Source organism: Anas acuta, chromosome 1 (assembly GCF_963932015.1).
Source record: "Anas acuta chromosome 1, bAnaAcu1.1, whole genome shotgun sequence".
In the NCBI taxonomy this organism is placed as follows: domain Eukaryota; kingdom Metazoa; phylum Chordata; class Aves; order Anseriformes; family Anatidae; genus Anas; species Anas acuta.
The window spans coordinates 79745781-79767950 of record NC_088979.1 but is presented as its reverse complement, the minus strand read 5'-3'; the positions used below and the strand labels follow the sequence as shown (position 1 = coordinate 79767950).

The 22170-nt window shown below is 37.5% G+C and overlaps 1 protein-coding gene across 11 annotated transcripts in view; it reads right to left on the bottom strand.

Annotated features, from left to right (window-relative positions):
• The window catches only part of CDKL5 (cyclin dependent kinase like 5), a 131187-nt gene that overhangs the window by 22541 nt on the left and 86476 nt on the right, over window positions 1-22170 (bottom strand). For 9 of the 11 annotated variants that reach the window (XM_068684097.1, XM_068684005.1, XM_068684090.1 and 6 more), the window contains exons 9-14: window positions 17465-17654; window positions 12793-12873; window positions 8021-8181; window positions 5171-6197; window positions 1991-2092; window positions 1616-1721 (exon numbers count right to left, since the gene is read on the bottom strand). In XM_068684097.1, coding sequence (XP_068540198.1) covers window positions 1616-1721; window positions 1991-2092; window positions 5171-6197; window positions 8021-8181; window positions 12793-12873; window positions 17465-17654 — 1667 coding nt within the window. The remainder of the gene's footprint in view (window positions 1-1615; window positions 1722-1990; window positions 2093-5170; window positions 6198-8020; window positions 8182-12792; window positions 12874-17464; window positions 17655-22170) is intronic. The other 2 variants (XM_068684069.1, XM_068684080.1) reach the window with 2 other exon arrangements.

Here is a 22170-nt window from a genome sequence, read left to right as displayed (position 1 = left end):
AAAAATTACTATGTTTTGATGTAACAAAGAGTAATGAATTACTCATTAAAAATAAAAGGATCAAAATCAGATACTGTATGTTTTCAAAAGAATCATACTGTATTTTCAAAATAGATTCTACACACCTAAATACAATACATTATCAGAAGTACGAGTATCACCAGAAATATATGCACTGGATTAAAAATTCATCAGACACTAGCTGCAGCATTATTTCAGGATCACACTAGACTATCAATCAAAATTGAATTGGGAAGTTTTTTTCAAGCTTTAGTACAAAAGCACATGCCAATAACATCCGTGTGAAGTCAATACTTAAGAACTGAATATATATGAATTTGCTTTTTCATGGCAACTTTTTCTTTCAACAGCTTTTACATATACTATTATTAATTTATTACTTGAATATAATTATTTCATTGTAAAAGTGGTATTAAGTCTTTGAACTAAAATCAAGTTGTTTCATAGATGTAGTTAAAGAGGAAGAAATCTCTAATTTATAATAAAGTACTGAATACAGCCCCAGACCTACAGTTTCATTAGCACATGAGTTATGGAAGGTCATTCTTCCTTGGTGACTCTCTTTCACAGCAGCCAGTGTTTTAAGAGTGTTTTAAAGATTAATAAAAGCAATTCAGGATTAAGGATTCTTCAAGGATTCTCTGTTACACTGTAAAACTTTAAACTCAACAGCATTGCTCCAACACTTAAAACTGTAGTGCAATGTTAAAGCTTGCATATTGCAAAGGGACACCTGCGAGGGATGGCAGATTTGAACATGTCTAAATCAGGTCATCAGCCAACTGATCAACCTGAAGAGGATCAGGGGGAGATTGGTGACTCTACTTAAGGTTATTAGGTGACTCGTAATCGAATTTTAGCTGATTGTGACTTCTTAAGGTTCAGGGGAACCCCACAAGCTTCCTAGCACTTGTGGAACAGTAATTAGCTTATCATCCTTGTCCTTTTCAAAAGGATTACCCAGGTTTAGCCATGAGACATCTGCTCACAAATTACCATGTCTTCTGTACCATACTAAAACAGTATCTATTTGTGTATACGTATATAAGCATATGCACACACATACGTGTGTGTATATATATATATATATATATATATATATACACGCGCACTCATTCCTGGGATTGTATTAGGATATTACTATATATATCCTGGGATATTACTTGTAGGAAACCCTGAACTTTAGTAAACATGGGCGAAAGATAAGAATATAGGGGTGTCATAAGTAAAAATGTTTTTAGATTTAGTATTAGTAAGAATTTAAAATAGGAAATGTTTAGAAACATTAATAAACTATTTATCTGATAATTTTCATTTATTTTGTTTAACTTTCTCTAATAGATTATCTTCTGGTATATAAGGAACTATATAAAAAAGTTCCAATAAGAAATACTTTTTGCAAAAGTAGAATACAAATACAATTACTACATACAACTTTATAGGTCAACCTAGTATCTGAAAATGTAGTAAAAACTCTTTTTCCAATTTTTTTTTTTAGTTGTTCACATTAGTTCCCTGTACGCTTTTTCACTATCTCATTTATATTCCACGTTAAAATTCTTGTTTAAATTTTAAAGATGCACCATAAAATTACCTCTGTAAAAGCTGCCAACTCTTCTTGGAACAGGGTCATTATACAGAATTCTATTTTCCTTAGTAGATGCTCCATCTTCTGTGTGTGGATCATGATATGCTCCACCCTAAACAAAAGAACAGTCAACTATTTAAAATGAAAGACTATAAAGTGATTTGTAGTGGTTTTAACCAACATAGTCAGCAATAAACTCTCAACTTCACTACACACAATTTCCCTTTCATGTCATTAATAACTGCCAGCCTCAAATCACAGACCCCGTAATCAGTAATTATTTGTTTTAGCTGTTTGTTCATTTTTTCCAAAATGACAAAAATGGCATTAACAAATTTTGCCTCTTAATTGTAATTTTAAATACTTTAGCATGATGCGGACCTCAGATTTTCGCCGTGAATGAAATGCAGCTGTAACATCTCTGGAGGAATCTTTTACTGGAGGTCTTGTTAAATTTGTTTCTGATGGAATCTGGTCACTCTGCTAATGGCAAATTTTAAACAGTAAACAGGACATGCATGTAATTTGCGATTATTGCAACACCAAAGCACTATCTCTTATCAGCTGATATACAGTAGTACCTAGAGGTACCAACAGTCACAAAGTCTACTGTACACAAAATAAGAGGTAGTCCCGGAACTAAGAGATTTATAAACTGAATAGGTAAGCCAGACCTAACAGAGTTTCATCATTTCTAAATTAGACTGTTTTCCTGAAGAAAATGCTTCCTGGAAGGTACTTTAATAAAAATTTAAGTACACCCTCAGCTACATTCATATGCATGGAATTTGCAACCAAATATAACTTAAAACAGTTCTTAAATGAACCAAGTGCTGCAATTCTTTCTGCAGAAGGAACCAGATAAAATTCAATATTTTAAGACCTCACAGGAAACTGTACTGAGACCCCTGTATGAATTTAAATCTAGAACGAGAAGGATGAGACCTAAGATGACAAACCAGAATTAAAAACTGGAATTTCAATTCAGCATGAGTGATCTGCAAAATCTATTTCGCTTTTCATTAATAAAGATCTGGTCTCACTGTCAAAAACAAAACAGCCCTTGAAACTTTGTCATGATGAGAAATGCAACTAAAGAAATGCTTTAAAATCAGAGATTTATTTATTTTTTTAATTTGCAAGAGGTTCATAGATTTGATTAAGTTAATGCTTCTGTAAGATACCTCTTGTTTGGCAGCAGTGAAGTTATAAATATCAGACAGTAATAGCAACTTGCACTTGATTTCTTTTGCTTACCTCCTTTTGTATAAATTTAGCTTAAAAATAAAAGAGCCCTTAAATTAACAGTGTTGTAATTTAGACTTGAAAAGCACCCAACCTAACACAGAATGCAAGTCTTTTTTTTTTTTTTTTTTTTCTTTTTTAAAGGAAGATTTAAAACCTGGCAAACAAAGAATGCTTTTCTTTAAAATGACCTAGTGATGGCTAAAGAGAAACTAGAAACAGGGAAGTACAGAAACGTCACAAAATGTGAGCACAGAGATAGAGAACAGTAGTGGAGAGAACCAGAAGAACTGAATGGAAAAATTTAACAGGAAAATAATAGAGATTATTTGAGAGCATTTATATTATTCCTGAATTTTTAAGTTCACTAAGGCTGAAGGAAGAGAAATTTTTTCATTTGTAATACAGATTGTGGCAAAAAAAAAAAAAAAAAAGAATCAAATAATGACTTTTGTGTAAATTCCTTCATAAGGCATATGAATATTGTTAATTTAATTCTGATTTGTTATTCAAACTACTCAAATGAAAAAATATAGGTAAGAATTTACAGACTTGCCATACATTTCAGAAGAATATTTTTCCTTTCAGACTTCTGCTGGTTGAAATACTGATTTAAAACAATGAATTAAAGGCTTCAGATTACAAACACTGACCATAAAAGATAAAGGTGAATTCTTTACAAATGATTAGGCATTGCAAAGTAAACCAAAATGAACAAAACCATAAGTATTAGGATGTACATTGATTTTTCTTATCAAAATAAAAGTTTGTCAACCAGCTGTCAAAAGACAAAGAATGATCTGATAATAAGAAATAAAAGTTATTTATCAATTTAATATCCACTACATAATTCAGAAAAAGATGCTGATACTCTGAAGAATACAAGGCAGCATGAGCTTTTATCAGAAAGTCAAATATTGGTTTTACTGCCCTCCTAGAGTAATATCTTGAAGAGTAAGAATTTAACTTATGTGTAACTTATAACTGAAATAGGAGAGAGAACAAAATTACTACACAAAGAAAAAATAAAATCTCATTTTGAAATGGAGCTGTAATCCTCTCTAAGTAGCTATTGTTCTTTAAATTAGATTGTATTTCTCCTCATGAGATTTTTCTTCTCTCCTTATAATGAATACACATAATCCTGAATGGAGAAGATGTGGTAAGTACAAAAATAATGTATTTTAATTATGGTATAATTATTTAATGTGCTTTTAAATAAATAAATACTAAAAGAATAAATGTTTTATGTTTTTTTTTTCTTACCAAAGAGCCACCCAGTACATGAAAACTTTTTATGTGCTGTGCTACTTGCAGACTACATTAAGTCCACTGCGCATATTTCTTACATAGTAGGCAGAGGTTTGTTTTGTCTCTTAAAGTAAAGCATATTTCTAGACCTTCAATAATATTTGTAGCTCTTTGACTTCCTTCAATTTGTCGACAAATCTGAACAAGAATTTCTCTCCCTTGAAGTCACTTTATTACACAAATGTGTATTAAAAAACAAATAGTTGTTCTATGTACTTCTCTCCACACCATTTTGCTCCAATGTTGGATCAATGGTAAGAGCAATTTAAGGATCTGGGGACAGTCATCTTGCGTAAGACATTACATAATTCCTAAGTATTATATAAGGGAAGTAAATCAACACGAGAACTGGCCCTTCCTCTAGACTAATGAAATAACATAACAAGGTAAGGTAACTATTGACAGTAATCATTATATAGCTGCTAGGGAGTCAGTTTACTCCAATTTACTGGTGGCTTCTCCAACATCAAATACCCCAGTTATTTATCATACTAATCAGGAGAAATACTGCAGGTTTTGATATCCCTCTGGTACATTACGCCATTTCATCAATAACGTCATGCTATTAAGCAAGTGAAAAAGCTCACTTCAAAAATTAAGATTAGAATTCACAACAGAAAGACATACAAGAAAAGCTAAATAAAAACAAAAATGGGAAGGTTAATTAAGCAAAAATAATACGATAAAAATGACAGAGAACGTAACAGACTATGAACTAATTAAATTTTAACTTCACAGTTTCTCTGTTCTCACATTTCAGTACCTTGAAAGAACAGTATTCACAGTCCAATTACTGTTTTTAACGTGGTCTCTCATTTTGCACTCCAAATATTTAACCTTCTTTAAAAAGAAAACCAACACCTAACATTCTTTGTCTTACAACACCACGAATGAATAACTAACTATGGAAACAAATAAATAGAAGAGAGAAAGCAGGACACTGTTCCCACACAAAATAAGACGAGGAAGGTAAGTCTTCCGTAACAGGTGATATTTTGAACTAACCCTATTAGTATCTTCTGTACAGTCTTCTCGTGAGGAGCCAACAGACCTTGTGAGTGACTTATGCTGCACCTGTGGAGATAACAGTTGCAGGCTGTTTGCTCTGGCTGCCATCCCTTGCCCTATGTTTAAGCCACCCTCTGAGCCCTTTGACCTCACTCTGTCCCGGCTCACATACATCGAGTGTCTATGAGGGCGCTGCTGTGAAGAAAAAGGGCTGGTATAACCTAGACCATAGGAAAAAGATTCATGCGGAGCAGAGAGCGAGTGGGAATGGCTTCCATCCATATGATCTGGCAGTTTTAACTCCTCCATTGTTTTGGAGTGCCTGGTCGATGGTCTTCGGGTGTCCAGGGTACCCTCGCTGCGGTTATTCCTGGCGGATGGGCTGAGCAAAGTTCTGTTATCACCGTGTCGGGGAGCGGTCGGACTGGTGGGGGAGTTCAAGTCCATGCAGCTGGATGGAAAATAGCGACTGCTGTTCGGTTCTGCAGCCTGAGCCCTGGCCTCAGACAGGTTGCCCACGGATTTCGAGTCTGTCAGAACCCCGTGGCTCTTTGACTTTGTCCGATACGAAGGACTCTTAGAAGACTGTGGAATAGTATCAATGTAGCTGTGGCGACTATGCTTATCACCGGGCTGCAGCGTCCCAGTTTTGCTTTGAGAAGTTTCCATAAATGAGTGCCGGTTCTGCTGAGATCTGGTGTTCGACTTCAGGTACTTTGTGCCTGGACCATCAGAACTTTTGGGGTCCACGTTAAAGTCAAATTCTGTTTTGGCCTTTGTTTCCTTTGGGCTAAGAAGATGTGGCATGTTGTTATTGGCTAGGTCTTTGTTACCCGATCCAGGCTGGTTGCTCGATTTCTTTGTATGCATTGGGCTGTGTGCAGCTCCAGAAAGGTTGCCATTTAAAAAGCTTTCATTTGCTGGAAGACCCTCTTCTCTTGGGCCGCCAACCCCTAGTGTCTGTATGTCCTTGCTGTTTGATCTGTGGTGTGACTGCAAAGCAGAACTTTTGCTGGCTTGATTTCTACATTAAAATGCATAAAGAAATGTTAATATACCAGACTACACATTCATACATTAATAACTTCAACAAAATCATAATCATTTCAGAAGGGAGCTGCCATTTAAAACTGTAACATTTATCTGCAGCAAAATGAACAACTGTGAAGTAGGCATCAGAAGCTCCACTAGAGTAACAAATTTGCAAATGTTAGTACATTGTTGTTTTTTACTGGTTATATCCTAACAGACAAACACAGTTTTGGTTAAAGGATTTTGCTAACAAAGAAAAAAGAAAAGATATAAAATCCAATACACGTCTGTGAGTAACGTGTGTGTAATCACTACTATAAGCAGTACATTATGAAAATCAGCTGTGTATCCACTGAAAATGAAGTCTTAAACACATCTGGCATATCAGAGTTAAAGTGGAACAATCAAGCATGTCAGCACTGCCAAAAAGTCCTATCCAATCAATGCTCCAGGCTAATAATGTCTGTCCGAGGTGGGTGGATGCAGCAGGGAGAACAGAGGATGTTGAGCTGGTAAAGACATCGAGATGGATTGAGCCTCAGGTCTGTGCAGCCAAGAAAGCCCTGTAACACCAAACCTCAAACCTGGTCTACCACAGGAACCCTGACTTTTGCACAATTCAAATTTTCAGAAAAAAAGAAAACCACAAAAACAAAACAAAACAAACAAACAAAAAACAGTTCTGCTTCTGGACCTACGATGGCCCTGCAAAACAGTGCAGCCATGACTGAGCAGTGCTGTGGCTAATTTTTTTTAAGTTAGAAGTGTATAGAGATTTAAAACCTAACAGTATAAGGAACCTAGTAATTTTAAATCAAGCAGGTAGGTAAGCCTTCATATTACATGAAGTTGTCCACGGACCTACCTTTTCTTTTATGATGCCATAGCTCTAAGGGTACAACTTCTATCCTAAATATGTACAAGAGCAGCTGAAGTTTTTTGGTATTTGTTTCAGAAAAAGTACAGGTTGTAAACATAATTGTCCAAAATCTTAAAATGAGGAATATATATATTTAATGTAACAGGAAGAACTAAAGAAAAACATGGCTACGATTAAAAGCCACTGTAGCTCTGCATACTTCAGAGGGTGACCTTTAGGAAAGCTTTTTTTCAAAGAATACGGTGAGGTTCTTTGTACTGAAGTATTTCATCCACACGTAAACCTGTCTTGTTAATGTATTAAAATCAAGTAGCTTCTCTCTCAAGCTACATGGGTTCAACAAGGGAGTCACTGAGCAAATACACCCTGCTTAAAGTTGAAGTAGACTAGACTGAATTCATAACTGCAATTGCGAACAAAATTCTGTTTATTCCCAATTTGGAGCATGATCAATGCAAACATATTTCTTTTTGGTGAATTTTGAACTTCAAATATCATAACTGTGGACAGATTTCCACAGGTACAGTAAAGGCAGCATTCCAAATAGAAAAGCACTCCTTCGGAATTTCAGGACCACCTCCAAATCACAGAATCCCCACTGTTGTTCAGGAAGGAAGCTAACTTTTTTTTTAAGATGGATAACAAGCCAACTTATTTTACCATTGTCATGTCAGAAAAGGCTTTAATGTGTTTTGTTGTTGTTTTACAAGAAGCATTAAGCCTGATGCAAAAAGTTAACCAAAATATTCAGCTTGAATAGCTAGAATACAATAAAACTATGTCTACCTTATTTATTCAGTGAAGCAACAAGGAGCAGTGTTTCTGAACTGTCAAAAAACTAGTTCTCTCAAAGATGATATTCCATATATGCATGATAGCAACTTATTCACTGGCACAGAAAATATCAGTAATGAGGGTCACATAACTACATTTACCTGTTAGATAACGTGTTGCTGTCTACATGGTAAGGTTTTCTCTTAGCTGACCGTGACGGTGAGCTTCCACAGCGATCCAAGAGTCTTTGTGTTTGAAACGACGGATGGTTCAAACATTGTTCTGTCAAGTATCTGTCTGCTGGATCTAACTTCAGTAAGTTCTTTGGAAAACAAATCCCAAAGCGTATGTGTTAATATCTGTATTTGTATCAGCAAAATTGTAACAAAATAAAGAACAACACTGTGATAGTTTTTTAATCTCTGTGTATCTGTGATTAGATGCAAATGCTAGAATACGTTAATTATAATACACATGATACAAAATGAACAGTTTCAAAAATATTATGCTCTGCTTAAGGGATGGAAGGCATTGGATATACTTATTATGATGTATATATGCTATATATATTCTACACGTGCATAATATATGTACATATGTACATAATGGATATATGTAAGCATACTTATAAACTTCTGTATTTGTGCTTAAAAAGTTTAATACAAAAATAGGCAAATGTAAAAATAAGTATGTTTTATCTATAAATGCCTACAGATTTTCAAAATACACTGATATTAAGCATACTTTTCCAGATATGCTTTACAACATTGTTGCTTAGAATGAAAAATACTAAATTTACCAGTAATATAATGCTATGAGACAGGCTTTACAAAAAAACAGAACAAACATATAGGAACCATCTTTATATCTCGTATATGACATATAAAAAAACTCCTTTAAAGTAAGCATTTTTTAAAATATACAAATATAAGATTTTATTTTTATTTTTATTTTTATTTTTATTTTTATTTTTATTTTTACTTCAGTAACAGTTCAGGCCCCCATGTATTTTTAAAGGATCATTTAAACTCCTTACAATGTACTCAGAATAACATTTGCCTTAGAATTCTGTAAGATCTGCTGTTTCTGAACAAAGAGACCTTCTGACATGTAGAGAACATTTAATCACAAAACCAAATAACATTTGGTTGATTATTTTTGATAACTTTGAAAGGTTCTTTGCAGGAATAGGGCCATACTTAACATACCTTGGAATAATTCAACATGCATGTCTGTCAGCAAGGATAAAAGTTTGAATGGCTATTAAAAAGAACTGGTATTTTCAGGCGTTATATAGGTTCACTAGAGAACAACAGTATGTGTATATATGCAGAAGGATACACATACATGCACCAAACGCATATCGGTATACACATTAGCATAGTATTCAGCCACTTGACCACACAATAGTTTCCCTTCACAGGATTCCTGCACTTCGAAATGGAAAATGTTCAAAAAACAAAGCAAGTGTTCAGCATTTCGGTGTAGTTCAGTCACACAGCATGCAGCATCTGCCTTTCTCAAGTGAAAAACTTTGTACTGAGTGATTTTTTCTTTCCCTCCTTTATTTCTGGTGCTTATCACTACAGTGATAGAATTGGCCCACACAAATGTGACTTGTACATTCCTTGTCAGAAGAGAGGCTGTTTGCCTCTTGCAAAGCCTGGACCACAAGCAAGGAGTACTGGAAGTCCATGGGCAATCGTAAGGCTGTGAACCTGACTGGAATCACAGAGGAGTCACAGGGACATGGCTGATGGCAGGGGCATGGTCACTGGTGGGTATGGCTGGCTTCAGAAGCAGGGAGGTGGGGAGGAAGAGGAGTGGCACTCCATATTCAAGCACGGCATCGCTAGTAGGTCGAGGGAGGTGATTGTCCCGCTCTACTCTGCGCTGGTGCGGCCTCACCTCGAGTACTGTATGCAGTTCTGGGCACCACAGTATAAAAAGGACATGAAACTGTTGGAGAGTGTCCAGAGGAGGGCTACGAAGACGGTGAAAGGCCTGGAGGGGAAGACGTACGAGGAACGGCTGAGGGCACTGGGCCTGTTCAGCCTGGAGAAGAGGAGGCTGAGGGGAGACCTCATCGCAGTCTACAACTTCCTCTTAAGGGGGTGTCGAGAGGCAGGAGACCTTTTCTCCATTAACACCAGCGACAGGACCCGTGGGAACGGGGTTAAGCTGAGGCAGGGGAAATTTAGGCTTGACATCAGGAGGGGGTTCTTCACAGAGAGAGTGGTTGCACACTGGAACAGGCTCCCCAGGGAAGTGGTCACTGCACCGAGCCTGACTGAATTTAAGAAGAGATTGGACTGTGCACTTAGTCACATGGTCTGAACTTTTGGGTAGACCTGTGCGGTGTCAAGAGTTGGACTTGATGATTCTTAAGGGTCCCTTCCAACTCAGGATATTCTATGATTCTATGATTCTATATAAACAAGTGCCTGAACTGTAGAAAGTGCCAGCATGAAAAGGAAGGTATATCCATTGTATCTCCGGGTTGGGATTAGAAGGGAAAGCCAACATTTATGATGTTATGGTGGGGGCGTGCTACCAACTACACATCTAAAACAACTCTTCCTACAACAAGCAGAAATCTACTGATTACAGGTCCTCATCCTCATGGCAGACTTCAGCTACCCAGACATGCAGCCTGCATAGATGGTCCAGGAGATTTCTAGACTATGTTGGTGGCAATTTCCTAATCCAGCTGCTAGAGAGGCAAAACAACCAGGGGTTGGACTCCACTTTACCTGACCTGCTGTTCACTAATGGTAAAGTACTGGTCAGAGAAGATAGTCAGAGATGTAGCAACCCTGAGATGTTTATGGTTAGGATGCAAATAAAGGATCACAGGCTTCAGATTCTGTAGGGGATTCCTGGACAGAATAACCTGAAAAAACTGCTATTAGAAGAAAAGCATCTAGGAGAGCCACTTGATTTTCAAAGAAAACTTCCTGAGAGTGCAGGAACAAAGCATCTCATTGTGTGGAAGACCACAAAATTTCACACAAGGTCAGCTTGGCTAAATGGGGAGCTGCTTGAAGAACAAAAACGCAAAATAGGCATATATAAGAAGTAGAAGGCCAAGGACAGGATACAAAGGAGGAATACAAAAACACTGCTTTGGCAGAGAGGATGACATTAGGAATGCCAAAGTCTAGCTATAGATAAATCAAGTAAGAAACATCAAGTAGAATCTCTTGATTTTACAGGATCTCAGCAGCAAATGGAAGCTCAGAAAAAAAAAAAAGTCTGCTGATGGATGAGAGAGACAACTGAACAACAGATAATATGAAGAAGCACAAGATAATTCAACAACTTTTTTTGCCCAAGTCAGCATATGCAAAACCAGCTTCCAATTCCCAAACCTGTGCCTGCAGAACACCATGATTTGTGAAGGAGAGTGGAGGAGAGAAACAGCAAAGCAACAGCATCAAATGGATGACTCTTCATTCACCTAGTCCAGAAATGCTCTGTGAACAGAGATACATATGTCAGCTTTAGCTGACTTAAGTCGGAGTGTGGGTTATTCAGTAATCTAGCAATCAGACCTGAGGTCCCTGGGAATGCAGATAATGAGGAACACACCAACTGTGGACATGTGCCAGACTGCCCAATGTCTGGAGAAAAGAAGGCATACAGGAAAATATGTAGAGCATTTACAGCATGCAACTTAACCACAGGTTTCTTCTGTTCTCTTGTTGTAGTCTTTTGCTCATTCGTTAACAATGCTCCAGCTTCTGAACTAAGTACTGTGGGTTGAACACGAAATAGCCCCTCTAGGAGATGCCTGGCCTTTCTCACCTTGTACAGAGAAATATGAAGAGGAAAGTTGAAAGGAATTTCTTAAATAATAATGGAATGGAATTCCTTGTAATTCTGTGCTTCCTTAATATTCAATACTTCATTTTGCAACTTTTATCAAAAGAACACAAAAGACATTGGAATATAACATATAAAAAATAGGATAAAATGAAAATAAAAGCAACCCCCAGCATGTGTAGCAACAGTCTGAAGAATCATCTTGAGAATTTGTTGTTCTGTGATATATGTTACTAGAGCTTGAGTTACAGCTAATATGATGCCAGGAAAAAAAAAGGTTTATGTGAACTAGAATACAAAAAACTGATTCTACACTTAATTTTTGTCACTATGGCTCGCTCTTTCACCTTACTGTGACTGAAATAATGGGAGGGTTGTACTGCAGCTTACCATTGTGAAGTTTTCGCAGTACAACAATGTGGATATGTGCTGCGTACCCAGAAATATGGCAGAAATGTATAGCAGAATGTTTTACAATGTTTGGCCATTTTGAGGAAATCCAGCTTCCCCTGATAGCTGGCAAGAAACTGTATCCTAGTTGAGCCATGGGGAACTGAGTTGTTCCAAAACAGGACTGAAGAGCAACTTAACACACAAGCTGTGAAGATGTGAGTGGTAGCAAGCAAATTAAGGCCTCAGACAGGTTAAAAAAAAAAAAAGTTTACCACGCATGAAGTTTATCTTTAACAACTGTCCATGTCCTCATGCTTATCCATTAACAAATGAACAACAACTCAGGTAAGCCTAATCCTCTTTCACTGCGGATTTATCTAAATTTATTACAGGTTGAGAACTCATCCACCAGTATTACTAACATAACCTGTGAATCTGAATGGTTGTCACTGTGAATGCACATTGCCACAAATGATGGTGGTTCTTTTGTCTGGAGTATGTATTGCTTATCAAATCAATCAAATTTGAACAGACTCTCCTGGCATTTGCAGAAGATATTTTCCTGATTCCTAAGAAATATCAGGCCTTCCTATAAGCCATGGTGATATCAAAATATCTCAAAAGGAAGTTCACAAGTATTTTTAAGATTTAAGCTAAAAATTCACTAACATATTTGCCTATATATTACAGACAGAAAATAAATATATTTGCCTACCTTCATAAGATCAAGCAATACACCACTTAAAATGCCCAAGTATCTTCTCTCTAAAGACTGTGGATGATTGACTGCAGGAAACTGTAAAAGTAATACAGCATAAATATACTGAGAATGTAAACAAGGTATACATGAACACAACATTTGAAAAAACCTCCTCAGTGAATAAAAACACGTAACTTAATGGAAATCATATGCATTGAAGAAGTTACAGGTTTCTGAAACGTTACAAAACATTAGGATGAAACAAATAACTGCTAATGTACAATATGCATCTAGTTAACCAAAGAAAGTATTCTTGATTAGTAGGGCAGTCAAGGAACCATTCTGAAACAAGAAGTCATCAACTTAGATCTATAAATGTGCTCGTGGCACAATGACTGACATGAGGTGGGTGGTTTAAAATAGATTCAGAAATAACATAATTAATATCCCCCTCCCAAATAATTTAAAATAGTTTCAAGAAAAATTATTTTTGCACAAATAGAGTACTAATTAAATATCAAAGATAAAGAGACAATTCTGCAAATGCTTTTTAAGTGCAAAACATCACAAAACCAGAACGGCAACTATAGAAGTTTAAGGTTCAGGATTATTCCTGTGATCATGCAGCAGTAAGAACCGGCAACATCATGGGAAGTAGTACACACTGCTGGAGGGCATCTTTTGTCAGCTACAGTCTTGACAAAACCAGATGAAGGAAGTATTTGAAACTAGTCCTAACTGTCTGGAAAGAACAACACAGGCAGGAAAGATTCAAGGAAGAAAACAAAAACAAAAACACAGAATTGATTGATTATGTTTTTGGGTTGTTTGTTTGCCTTGTAAACAAGGCACTAGTCAAATAAAATAAAAACAATCTTTTCTTCTTTTTAATCAAATGGAAGAAAATCCGCTCAATTTTTGTGTGCTATAACATAATGTCAAGTACAATGAGTTGAAAAGAAACAGACACCAGAGATCCAATTCCAGACTATGGCATGCACTGAACTGACACCAAACAAATAGGTAAACTCCTTTCTGTGAAGTAACTTCCAATTTAAATGCTAAGCACATATATTCCAGTGTTTTCAGAATTAGAAATTAAAGCTGGATATCCAAGATAGGCATTAAAAAATCCTCCTGGATCCAACTTACGCTGAATTTTAGAGTAAACTGCACATTTGAATGCCAAAGAAGCCTCTGGAAAAATGAAACGAAACAAAACAACAGCCAGCCAGCTGATTGGCATTAATCACAGTTTATCCAAAACAACGCAGCTGAGATCCAGATACTTCGTTAGCAGTTCCCAGAGTTGTGGCATTTGCCTAATAATATGCAAAAGTGCTTCAGTTGCAGCCTGGCTTGATCCCATCTACATCTTAACTGTGTGTTTTCTAAATAGCCCTCTTAACGCATCATAGCAAGAGTACTGACAACAGGGAACATGAGCTGGTCTTGTCTTCTGGCAATCACATACCTGATGCATAAAAAGCCATCACTGTACGTCCCAATGGGCTCAAGCCATACATAAAATACACCCACATAAAATATTGAGTTATACTTAACACTGCTGAAAATAGAAGGTAACAACAAAATTCACGTCAGTGATTAAGACAGCAACAAAACAACCCAACAAATATGAAAATAAACGAACGTGTTTTCTATAGTATAAACACATATGCAAACTAAATGTTTGGTCTGTCAACAAGCAAGAAGTCTTAAAGACTTTCATATCTTCACTTTCACTTGTGCATTTTTTAACTCTCACATCTAGAGATTGTTACAGCTATATATATATATATATATATATATATACAGGTGCATACATTTACCTACATACCTCCCCTCAGAGTAAATGCTACCTCCAAATCTATGCTTTCAAGAGTAATCCAGCAGTACAACCCTCCCTTTCCAAAAAGGTATTTATATGGAAGCTGAATGGATTGCACACAAACTGCATGTGTGTAAGTGTTAGGTCACTATGAATTGCAATCCACTGTTTGTACTGGCATTACTTTTCATAAATGACATTATGTGAGCTTTGAAGGAAAATGAAAGAACATTATTTGAATATGTGTTCCTAAATAGTCTCTGCATTTTTCATTTTACTTTGCTTTCTTTTAAAGTGGTTTCCTAATGATTAAGGATTTCTTTAGTTATTTAAGTCCAAGGCTACGTTGATCTTAGATAGCACCCTAGATGGACCAAGCCTTTCCTACTTCCACTACTGTTTACACAAAGCAAACAGATTTTCAGCAGACACTAACTTGTTTTAAGTGGAATATTCTTCTGAACAAACACACTTCCTCTTTCTTATCAAGCTCTTCCTCAGTCTATCCAAGAGGACAAAATATTCTTGTCTTCATGAAGAATGACCATTCTAAATCAGATTTTACATTTGGAATGGTTAGGGAAACATGAAAACGTGCCAAAGAAATGCAAAGCTGTAATATGCAATTGCTATTCACTGTGTTTGCTCAGATTCTCCAGCTTATTTATAATTAATCTGTAGAATAATATTAAAGCCCTACATTAGCATTCATGTTTCCATAAAGGCATGAACCTATTAGTACTTTCTGATCCTGTATTACCCTGGGTCTTCAACATACCGTGGATATTTGCTTTCTCAAAAGGACAGAAGAGAGATCACTAAGTACTCCCTAATCTTCAGGACTGACAAAAACTCTGTGTGTGTGTGTGTGCATGTGGAGGAAACAAGCAGGAAGAAAACATGAAATATGCAAATGTGCATCTGTATAAATGCACATGTGTTGCTGTAATATTTGAATTAGATTTTTTTTTTTTAATTGTGTGCTACAATAGGGTAGTACTTACGGTAGAGATTCACAAAGCCTAGTGATAATCATATGGATAAACATTTCTACTTCAAGGGCTAGTTTCTAACTTGTGAACAGCCAGTGCCAAATCCAGCTTGTAAATAACAATTTTCATAATCACAGCACAACAATTTGCATGAGCACAGCATATCTTGTCTGCTATGTAACAGAAAATCTTCCACCATTAAAAACACTACTATTCAAAAAAAAATCTGTACTTTTAATGTTGTCTTATAGCATGGAATAATTTTTTCCCCATTAACTGATGGATATCATATTCCAAACCAACATTTTTTAGTATTTTTCATGTTTAAGCCATTTTACAGGCTTCACTTCAGTATTCTACAACTAGTTTCTATTACAAGGCATATGTCAGTGTTGTTATCAATTGTATGACTTCAGAGATGAGGATAAACAGGCAGCAAGATGGCTGAGGCTGAGCAATAAACCATTGATCCAGGATGAGAACAGGGACTCATGACTCTCAACCCTGTGCTAATTACGTTAGGTCCATGATGTCTTCTTGAATCACTGTATTTTAAAACTACAAAACAAAGATACTTCATTTGCATCCTAAGACACTGCAAAGCATTTATCCAAATAAGATTACACTACACAGCTATAATATAATAAATAATATTTAAGATATAATTATTTATTTTGCTTACAGTTTTTAAAGCTTTCCTGATAAGGGGTATAATATTTTTCAAATAGAAAATCCTGTCCAGCCCGGCTCTAAACAGGATCAAATACATAAAGAACAAGCATTTCTTGCAAGGTCCTATAAAAACTTCTGACATAGGGCCTGCCAGCTTCATCAAAAATTCTTAGGAATTGGCTATCCTTCTAGCTAAAATAACTAACCTTACACCTTAAGCCAAGTACTAATCTTCCTATCATTATCAGCTAAGCTGAATTTATAGCAAACTTTAACACATTTTAAGACAGTTAGGTGCCCCTCTTTCCATTTCTCATTCACTGTTTTCTCTTTGACAGACTAAAACGCAGATCTTCAGTCTTTAGCACAGACCAGGTCTCCTAAAACCTTAGTATGTCTTTATAGGATTTTATATTAACAATTTCATACCATTCATCGAGATCATAATTTCACCTAAGCAACATTCACTACTGGAAACAATGACGACAACAAACAAACAAACAAACAAAAAACCCCACTGAATTTCAAGAAAAAGCAAGCACAACCATTGACCAGGTGCTATTAAAGGTAACAGAGCTATTTATCATATATTTCATCTGGGGTTTTGCCACACTGTGTGTTCCAACTTGAGCAGTTTCTCTATTCTATTGAGTCTTTGTCAATACATGGCATTGGCAAGCCCCTGAAAGGGGAACAACAAGCTTTCTGACTCATGCAGCTTATATCAAATCTCCAGAAATACAAGTAAAAAGGTAAAAAGCTCCCCTATCATCACAGCAGTATCCATGACCCGAATTTTGCCATCACAGTAGCCTTAAGAAAACAGTCACAATTTGTCCACATCCTGAACAGACAGCCGTGCCATTAAACTTCATAGTGCACAGCTTGCACAGCAATGCTAAGTTAGGTATCAATACTAACTTTCATGACAAAAAAAGCCAAATAAACAGATTTTTTTTTTAAAACAGCTTTTAATAGTAAAATTAACTTACTTGTCCAACTCAATAATGGTATAATTGGAATTTGACTTTGAATTATGAATGCCTCATGATCTAAATATCCTGTACTTGCACAGAAACACATGCAGCAGATAACACTCTAAATGAAAAGAACCTTTACAGCAACAATGACAATAGTGTAAATACTGTGTGAGTAAATTATAAGAGGAAAAAAAAAGAACAAAGCTTTCTCTTACCCGCAAGCCATGGAAGCGTGGGTTGCTGTAGAAGAGCTTCATCTGCTCGGCTGGCAGTGGGCCTAGCACCTTCTGAATGGTGAAGAGCTGGTCAATCTCGCTTTCCCCAGGGAACAAGGGCTGTCCGTCACTCAGCTCGCCCAGGATACAGCCCACAGACCACATATCCACAGCCTTTCCATATGGGGCTCTGTAAAGTTAAAGTACAATGTTTTTCACCCACCGGCACCATCCTCTCACTAAGCTGTTTTAGTTTATTGGCTGTATTTTCCATGCCTTGCTTCCTTACAGCTCAGAAAAATAAACTTTAACATTAAAGAAGCCATCTCATATACCATGTCCTCTGTTTCTGCACTGGTTCGCTTGACATATTGACGTCAATAGACAGGACAGGAATTTTCAAGGACCCCCAGGGATTTGGTTACCTTTGTAAAAAATAAAAAGCTTACAAGAATAATCTTTTTGACCAAGATGCTGTTACCAAAGTTAAACTAGCACGAACTTCCCTTTTATCCAGAGGTTAATGACCATATAGTATTTCTGCATTATAGAAATTGCCTTTTCTGTTGTGCTTAGCAGGTTGATAGACACACTGGATCTGGTCACTGCGAGGACAGAAACAATAAGCAATCTTTGTTTCAGCCTTCATACAGTCAAATTTTAACTAGAGAGAAAACAGAATGTCCCTGAAGCAATTTCTGAAACTACTCAACAGTTGAAAACCACAGATGAGGACAAAATGAAAGCATCACAAAATAAGTATTCCCTGAAGCAAGCACACAGGTGGGGCTTTGGAGAGAAATTCGGAGGGACAGTCTCTGTGTGCAGGCAACGTTGTGTGGTGGGTGGATGGCACCCACCTGTATTTTAAACAGCTACTGACAAAAGAAGCTAGGTCAGGAACGAAGAGGTGGAGGGAGCTTGCTGGAAACAAGGCTCAGTGGTGTGCATATTACACTGGAAAGGGCTACAACAGCTTTTCTTGAGACTACATACAGGGGTATTTAAGGGAAGAACGGGCAATAAGGATGCTATGGTCAGGAAAAATGATAGACTTAAGATACACAGGGCAGAAAATTGTAATACAGAAAATGGATGTTTGTACGAGCAGGAGAAGGTGAGGGACTATTGCAACCTGCAGACTGATGGCAACGAATGCCGAAGAAGCAGAATCCTTTTGGACAGTTTCTGATTCTCCCTCTATGGTTCTGTTCCTTGGTCAGCTTCTTTAGCAGCCCATCTCAATCACGCAACAGCTAATGCGTTACACGCTTTTGGCTTTTAGTGCTCCGAAGCACCTCATTTTCTGTATGCCCAAGTTCTTGCTTGACGGATTTAAGCTGTTTTGTAAACACTCAACTTATGCCAAGAATTTCTTTTGGATGTCAAGGTTTTGGGCAGAATGAGGGGGGGAATTCCTCTCAGGTCAAAGAAAAAGCATATAAAAAGAATAAACAAGAATAAAGACAGGAAGAAACACTAAACTGAAAACATACTTCATTAATTCTCTTCTTTCTGAAACTTGCAATCCAACGACTCAACCTCTGTTTCAGGATATTTTCAAGTTACAGCTGGCTTGCCTGTTTCTGGAGTTGCAGTTGATAAATCCTATCCTAAATCTATTCCCTTTATTCCTTCCTTATGCTGATGGATAAAGGTATTTATGGAGAGTGTACCCTTAGATTAAAGAACAAAAGTCAGACTTTTCCCTGCTTGCAACCACTCCCGATCAATTACTTCACTTCATGGGGAGGGCACTTGATCAGAGGACGCTGTAACCCTTGAGATAGTTTAGTTAGGTTAAGGCAAGAGAGTTTGCTAGCTGGACAGTAGCCTAGGTGAAATCACAGGCCCACTGAGATGTGTACTGCAGGAGTTGAAGGTAGCCAGGAAGGCTGAAACGGGACACCAACATTTCAAGAACTGTTTGCCTTTCTGAATCTGCCATGAGACACTGCAGTCCCCAGACAAATGGAATCGTCACAAATTCAAAGTTTGCCCCCATTGAAATAGACCACTGACAACAAAATGACCATGGACAAACTGAGGATCTGTTAGCAAACCAATTTGTGAGAGTCTAACTAAAAAATCCTACCTTTTTATGACAGTAAAACAAGCCATTATTTATTTGCAACCCTTTAAAAGGCACGCTTCTGAACAGCAAGATTTGAAGACGGAAAAAGGTATGCTGCTGTAGCCCAGGGCCTTGGAGAATGATCTAGTTTCAACTGAGGAATGGGCTAAAACTCCTTTTAGACAGGGCCATTACCTTTCCATGCTAACACAAATACAGTAACCTGAATCACTGCTTAGGACGTTTCCATTATTTGCTCCGTAGTCAAACAGAAAACGCTAATTTCTTATGAAGTGGCAGAGTAAGACCAAACAATTTCATTTGGAAAGTCAGATTCAAGACTCCTGTTCTACTGACTGGCACAATCAATCTTCCAGAGCACAACAGGCGAGCAACGCAAGAATGAGGTGGCTGGAGAAATGAAGCAACTCCTGTTACTTCTAATAGAAGTAGTTACTCCTAATAACTACTAATCAGGAGTACTGTAGTGTACTGCTGCACAACTTAGACTCTCCAAAACATATTATCATCTAGAAATATGTTATGCTAAAATCCACTAGCTTTTAGCAATGTTTTGTCATCCAGGAGTACAGAGCCCTCCACTATCAGTTACCTGAGGCTCTTCAAAGTGAGTAGATTTGGGATGTTCTGTGAGTAACTAGGCAGCATTTTCTTTCCTCAGGAAATTTAAGTATTTGAACGTTATTACAAAAGAGAAACCTCTCTGGGACACATTAAAACTTGAAAAAAAAATGGTAAAATATAAATATTTAATAATGCTGGAAAGACTTTCCACTATTAGATGTTTATAAAGATTTGGTAAAATGGGAGGATGGATAAGATGATTGCGAAACAAGAACAGGATTGCCAAGAAAAAGACATCATGCTAAGCCAGAAAAACTTGGCATTAAAAACATACACCAGCAAAGTTGAAGTCATATGCACTGAATACACATACCACACACATACCCCCATCCCCTTCCTCTACAAGCTAATCAAGTTTAGTCAATTACATGCAGACATGATTCCTGATAAATTTCCTTGTTAATCAAATAGTTTTGAAAACTGCAGGTCATACTAATACCATGTCTGGCAAGTTTTTCATGTCTTTCCTCTTAAATCTTAATTAAGATTATAGACGAAGTGTGAAATGCTGTAAAACTGAAAAGGCCATGATTGATGCTTTCTTTCCAAGTTGTGAGAGTGTGTATGTCGTACGTATACACGTACACACTTTGCTGGAAGTTCAGTTACATCTGTCTTCTCCAAAATATGAAAACCTGAGCTTTGAGGTTTTTAACAGCAACTTTAACATACTATTCTGCATAAAACAACACAACTGCATACCAATTTGATTAAGATTAGCACAGCTCTGGGAATACTGGTATGACTTTACTGAAAGAATATTTATTATCCAATGCTTTACATATTCAAGAAATGTCTGTTCTTTGGTTCAGTGCTAACTAAAGGTTCCAAGAAAGATCTGTTTCTCAGCAGCGTGCCATGTTTTGGTTAAAGAATATAAGTGACCAGTACTTTCTGTTTGCTCCTGTGGCTGCCAATTCCTTACTTCTAGAATATCCCTATATGTATATGTTATATATTCAGGAATTGCATTTTATCAGTGTTCATGCAGTATAGAAAAACACACTGTAAATTTGATAGCAATGGGAAGACCACAAGAAGTACATTTCCAACTACTTTTGCCCTTTTAGGTCCTGTGAATTTGTCCAAGCAATATTTGAAAATCTGTTAAACATTGTGAAGTAGTAAAATGTTAATTTTACAGATTAATAAAAGAGTGAAATTAAATTATAAGGCGACTCATGCAACTACTGCTTCCACAAACAACGTGAAACTAACTTCTCAATGCTTTAATAAAATGATTCATGTAGTCTGCTTCAACAAATTCTTCCTGACCAGTGGAAAAATCACAGAATCACAGAACATCCTGAGATGGAAGAGACCCACAAGGATCATCAAGTCCAACTCCTGGATCCCCACAGCATCACAAAAAAGAATTGATTTTTATCAAACTCTACGTCTGAGGGCATTGTCCAAATGCTCCTTGAACTCTGCCAGGCTTGGTGCCATGACCAGTTCCACGGGGAGCCTGTCCCAGTGCCCGACCACCCTCTGGGTGCAGACCCTTTCCCTCACCCCCATCCTGACCCTCCCCTGTCCCAGCTCCATGCCGTTCCCTCGGGTCCTGTCACTGTCCCCAGAGAGCAGAGCTCAGCGCCTGCCCCTCCGCTCCCCTCGTGAGGGAGCTGCAGGCCGCCATGAGGCCTCCCCTCAGCCTGCTCTGCTTGGGGCTGGGCAAACCAAGGGACCTCAGCCGCTCCTCATGTCTTGCCTTCTAGACCCTTCCCCATCTTTGTAGCCCTCCTTTGGACACTCTCTGATAGTTTGATGTCCCTTTCATACTGTGGCAGACAGAAAAATCTTGACAAGACTGAGGGATGGTGTGGAAGACCTGAAATGCTGCCCCATGCCCAGGGCAGATGCATCCTCTGCTGGGAGTTTCTGTGGACAGGGCAGCAGCCTGCGGGCCGTGCCCCAGCCGGCTGAGCCCTAGGGTTGAGGTGGCTTCTGTGGGAGTGGGATACGTGGAGGGGGAGCTCAGGGGAGC